At 68.1% G+C, this 5,057-nt stretch overlaps 1 protein-coding gene across 1 annotated transcript in view; it reads left to right on the top strand.

Annotated features, from left to right (window-relative positions):
* The window catches only part of SLC12A5 (solute carrier family 12 member 5), a 25,412-nt gene that overhangs the window by 6,388 nt on the left and 13,967 nt on the right, over positions 1-5,057 (top strand). Inside the window, exons 9-17 of the mRNA XM_019472147.1 lie at positions 65-165; positions 1,153-1,251; positions 1,438-1,495; positions 2,256-2,430; positions 3,329-3,447; positions 3,791-3,889; positions 4,016-4,135; positions 4,312-4,416; positions 4,492-4,660. Coding sequence (XP_019327692.1) covers positions 65-165; positions 1,153-1,251; positions 1,438-1,495; positions 2,256-2,430; positions 3,329-3,447; positions 3,791-3,889; positions 4,016-4,135; positions 4,312-4,416; positions 4,492-4,660 — 1,045 coding nt within the window. The remainder of the gene's footprint in view (positions 1-64; positions 166-1,152; positions 1,252-1,437; positions 1,496-2,255; positions 2,431-3,328; positions 3,448-3,790; positions 3,890-4,015; positions 4,136-4,311; positions 4,417-4,491; positions 4,661-5,057) is intronic.

The raw sequence follows: 5,057 nt of genomic DNA, 5'->3' as shown, positions 1-5,057 counted from the left end.
CAGTCGGGCGCTGGCGGCAAGCCCCACCCGTGTGCCTCCCCCCCCCCCCCCCCCCCCCCCCCCCCCCCCCCGACACGCCGGTGGACATGGACCAGCCCTACGTCTTCAGCGACATGACGTCCTACTTCACCCTGCTCGTCGGCATCTACTTCCCGTCGGTCACAGGTGGGAGCTGCTGCCGGCCCTGCTCGCGTGCCACGGGACACCGGCTAGCACACGTGCTGCCGGGCATGCTCCCGCAGAGCCCCATGTGCACCTGCCCCCCATGTTGGGTGCAGTGGCAGTGGCACGGGGGTGGGTTGCAGCCTGCGCCTCCCACGCAGCCGCCCGCGCTCCAGATCTGACGGTGCCGCTTGGCGCCGCGCTGACGTCCTGCAGCTCCGGTATTTATAGCTGCCTGGGGGTGGAGGAGCCCCCCCCACCCCAGTCCACTGCGGAACTGCTGCGGGGCACAGTCGCTGAGTCCCGCCTGCAGCTCTGCCGGTGCCTCGGAGCCTGTGGGACCCCCAGGGCTGTCCCAGGCACTGCGATCACTGGCGGGGTCCAGCACTGGACAGGCCCTGCGATGCTGCTTGGCACGTGGCCCCCAGCACCCTCCCACCCAGCACCTGCTTACTGGCAGGTCGTGGTTTTTAATGTGGCGCGTGTCCCCTCAGTGACGCAGGCTGAGCTGCAGGTGGCCGCGTCCTGGCTGCGGGGTCCTGCCCTGCTGGGCACGGTGGGATGGCTGCCCTGGCTGCTGTCACAGCAGGAGCACAGGTCGTCCCTCGGGCCGTGCTGGACCTGCCGGCACCAGCCATGTCCCAGCCTGGCCTCCTGCCTTCCCAGAGCAGTGCCGGGGCTGGACTCTGTCCCTGTCACTGCTGTAGTCACCGTCCCTGCTTGAGCTAATTAAGGGCTAATGAGACAAGTCCCTTAAGAGCATTTTGAGCCTAATCCATGAGTGGCCTCAGACTGTGGCTTGGGGGGGAGGTGCTGGGGGGGACACGCGGAGTGGGCTGCTGTGTGTCTGCTCCCTGTCCTGGCATGCTGCTGAGCTGGTGCCCTGCCACGCCCAGGGCTTGCGCAGAGCCCGGCGTGAGCTGTTCTGCCGGCTGGGATGGGCGAGAGCTGTGGCTCTGCCAGCCGTGGCACTGTCCCCTCTTTCCCCAGGCATCATGGCTGGCTCCAACCGCTCCGGAGACCTGCGGGATGCCCAGAAGTCCATCCCCACGGGCACCATCCTGGCCATCGCCACCACCTCTGCGGTCTGTATCCTTCAGGGCTTACCTGAGCCTGGGCCGTGGGGCTGAGGGCGGGTGGGCTTGCTGCACAGGGCAGACCTGCTTGGGTGCCCCACCGGGCTGGGATGGGGGTCCCAGCACCCCGCTGGCGGGGGGCAGGCGGGCGGGTGGGTGGGACTCCGCGTTTTCCTGGCTCTCCTTGACTGCCCGGCAGATATCAGCTCTGTCGTCCTCTTCGGGGCATGCATCGAGGGAGTCGTCCTGCGTGACAAGTGAGTGTCCCAGGGCCATGTGGGGCCAGTGTGGGGGGAGCCCGACAGCCCCCCGGGGGCAGCCCTCGGGAAGAGGCTGGGGCAGGGGCAGCTCCGGGGGGAGGTAGGGGCAGCTGGGACACACTGGGCAGACAGAGCGGCACTGGAGGGTCCGCGGGGGTCCTGGGGTGAGAGCACCAGAGTGGGGAGTGCTCTCAGGGGGGCCCAAGCTTGTAACAGGCGCTGGGGACTCGTGTGTGCCCTGACACCTCCCCCTCCTCCCCCCCCATGTTTTGCTGCACATCCGCAGTCCTTCCACCCGCTCCAGGGCTGCAGGCAGCCGTGCTTGTTTGTCAACAGGCAGGGCTGCCGACGCTGCCTGCGTATCTGGGGCAGCCCAGCTCGCTGCACGCGGCAGGTGACACTTCTGGGTCGCCAGCACCAACACAAACGGGATCCAATCACACGCAGCCTTAATCGGCCTCCTCCCGGCACAGGGGATGCGGCGCGCCTGTCCCATACCTCCCCCTTCTCCTCCCCAGGGCCATGGGTGCGGGATGGGGATGGACCCCGGTTACCCAAGACCCCGCTCCCTTGCTCTCCCCCCGCGGTGGGTGGGGGCCATCAGCAGTCAGGGCAGGGCCTGTTTCCGGGCCCGTCCCCCCCAGCAGTGTCCCTTGGTGGCCGACCTGCCCGGGTGGCTGGGTTGTGCCGCCACAGTGCTGGTGTTCTTGGGGCTCAGCCACAGGACGGAGCTGTGGGTGATGCTGGTGCCCCGCAGGTTTGGTGAAGCTGTCAACGGGAACCTGGTGGTTGGCACCCTGGCGTGGCCATCCCCATGGGTCATTGTCATCGGCTCCTTCTTCTCCACGTGTGGGGCTGGGCTGCAGAGCCTCACCGGAGCTCCCCGCCTCCTGCAAGCCATCTCCAGGGATGGGATCGTGCCCTTCCTCAGGGTAGGCATCCCCCGAGCCCGGCACTGCTGGCCCCAAGCACCCACCATGGCCGCGGCTCCCATCAGCATGGCAGACCAGCGAGCACCCACACTGCCCGCACTGCCTCCTCCCAGCACCGTCACCTGCCAGAGCAGCCCGGCTGCCCTGCCCTCGTCCCGTTGGCACCAGTGTGGCAGCAGGCAGCCGTGGGGGGTTTGGCCACGGTGTTGGTGGGACAACAGTGCCGGGAAAGGTCAGGATCCCCTCCCCCTGCTGCCGTGCTGCTTCATATTTTATCTGCTCTCTGAAGACGTGTTCTCACAACCTCATCTCTCCAAATCCAACCCGACAGCTCCCCCAGGGAAGAGTGGGCTAATTTTATCCTCCCTCCTTCACCCTGCCAGCCCCAGCCTGAGCTCTCGCTCGTGCCGCCCGCACCCTCTAATGTGTCCAGACACATGCCCCCGCCCTCGCGCCCGGACCCACCAGTGTCCCCACAGCCACAGGAGGAGCTGCTCTCCTCCGGCAGCGTGTCTGTCCTGGGCATGGGGTGCCTGACTGCACACTGGCTGTGGCCGGGCTGAGCTGGGGCTCGTCCCTGGGTGGCGGTTCCAGGGGGACAGGAGCTGCTTTGGGTGCAAGGAGGGCCGTGGGGTCTGCTGGGAATGGGGCTGTACCAGCAGTGGGAGCCAGTCCTGCCAGCCTTGGGACCACTTCCCTGGCGGGACCTGGCTCAAGACATGTGCCAGCTCGCGGCGGCGCTCACGCAGCCCCGGTGCACCCAGTCCTGGCTCCCGGCCAGGGCTGGGCGCATGGGACAGTCTGACCCTGTCAGCCTGTGCTGTGGACCCTCGCCCAGGGCTGCGTGGTGCCAGCATCGCAGAGCTCTGACACACCCCTCTCCCCCCCTGGCTCCCAGGTCTTCGGCCACGGCAAAGCCAACGGGGAGCCAACATGGGCCCTGCTGCTCACAGCCTGCATCTGCGAGATCGGGATCCTGATTGCCTCCCTGGACGAGGTGGCTCCCATCCTCTCCATGTAGGCAGCATGCTCTGTCCACCCGCACCTTCGCGAGTGGCGGACGGGCCCGCAACCCCTCACCCCAGCCAGGCGGGTGGCTCATGCGGGTCTCTGCTCCTTGGGGGGACACACACCCCTGCCGCCCTGGCCCCTGCCTGGGAAGAGGGGAGCCCCACAGGGAGCCCAGGGACCCTCCTCGGCCAGTGTTGTGACCTGGTTGCTCCGTGGTCCCGGCTCCCCTGTCCGTCAGCAGGGCCCACTCCAGCACTGGCCACCCCGGGGCTGGGAGGTGCGGCGGGGCTTGGCTGCGGGCCTGGTCCGGTCTGGTGCACCCGGCTCAGCCTCATGCTCTCTCCTGCAGGTTCTTCCTCATGTGCTACATGTTTGTCAACCTGGCGTGTGCAGTGCAGACACTGCTGCGGACGCCCAACTGGCGGCCCCGCTTCCGCTACTACCACTGGTGAGCTGGGACGGGGTGGGACTGGACGGGACGGGGTGTCCTGCCACCCCCCGGGCCACCCTGGGCTGGGGACCCCGGCACCGCTGCGGGGGCCAGGGCACGCTGACAGTGCAGTGCTCTCCGTAGGACCCTGTCCTTCCTGGGCATGAGCCTCTGCCTGGCACTGATGTTCATCTGCTCCTGGTACTACGCGCTGGTCGCCATGTTGATTGCCGGCCTCATCTACAAATACATCGAGTACCGTGGGTAAGGGTGGCCGTGGCGCCGCAGACCCTGCCCAGCACTGACAGCCTCCCCTCAGCCCCTTGGTGTAGGCTGCTCAGCTCCCCCGGGGTGGCTCCTCCCCAGATGGTCTGGGGTGCCAGCGTGGTGGTCCATGGCCGGAGCTGTGGGCGTCCCTTACGTGCTGCTGGTTCCCACAGGGCGGAGAAGGAGTGGGGTGATGGGATCCGGGGGCTGTCTCTGAGCGCAGCCCGCTACGCCCTGCTGCGGCTGGAGGAGGGTCCCCCACACACCAAGAACTGGAGGTGAGGCCAAGCCGGGGGGGGCTGGGGCAGGGGCCGGCCAGAGCACGTGTGCTGACTGCAGGACTGTCCTTCCAGACCACAGCTGCTGGTCCTGGTCCGTGGGGATCAGGAGCAGAACGTGGTGCACCCGCAGCTCCTGTCCTTCACGTCACAGCTCAAGGCCGGCAAGGGCCTCACCATCGTGGCCTCCGTGCTGGAAGGGACCTTCCTGGACAACCACCCGCAGGCGCAGAGGGCAGAGGAGGTGAGAGCTTCCCGTGCTGGGGCCGCTGCCTGCGCCAGGCTGGGATCTGCCAGCAGCGGGTGCCCGTCCCTGGGAGCCCAGCAGCATTTCTGCCCTGTGGCCAGGGCTGGTGGCCCCGGTTGGCCAGGAGAGCACTGGGGTGGCACCAGGCAGAGCTCGGAGACTCCACGCTTTGCCGGTGCTCGTGGCACCGCGGAGACCTCCGGACCCCTGCCCCCTTCCCCAGATGCCAGAGACACCAGCACCATCCAGCACTGGTCCCAGTCTTGGCCAGCTGCTGCAGGGCTTAGCACGGCACGGCACAGCACATCACGGCACGGCACGGCGCCCGGCCAGGGGTTGCTGTGCTGCTCAGCTGAGCAGCCCCTCAGCTGCCCCATGGCCAATCCAGCCCCCA

Source organism: Aptenodytes forsteri, unplaced genomic scaffold (genome assembly GCF_000699145.1).
Source record: "Aptenodytes forsteri isolate BGI_AS27 unplaced genomic scaffold, ASM69914v1 Scaffold483, whole genome shotgun sequence".
Classification (NCBI taxonomy): Eukaryota; Metazoa; Chordata; class Aves; order Sphenisciformes; family Spheniscidae; genus Aptenodytes; species Aptenodytes forsteri.
This window is presented reverse-complemented; position numbering and strand designations above follow the sequence as displayed.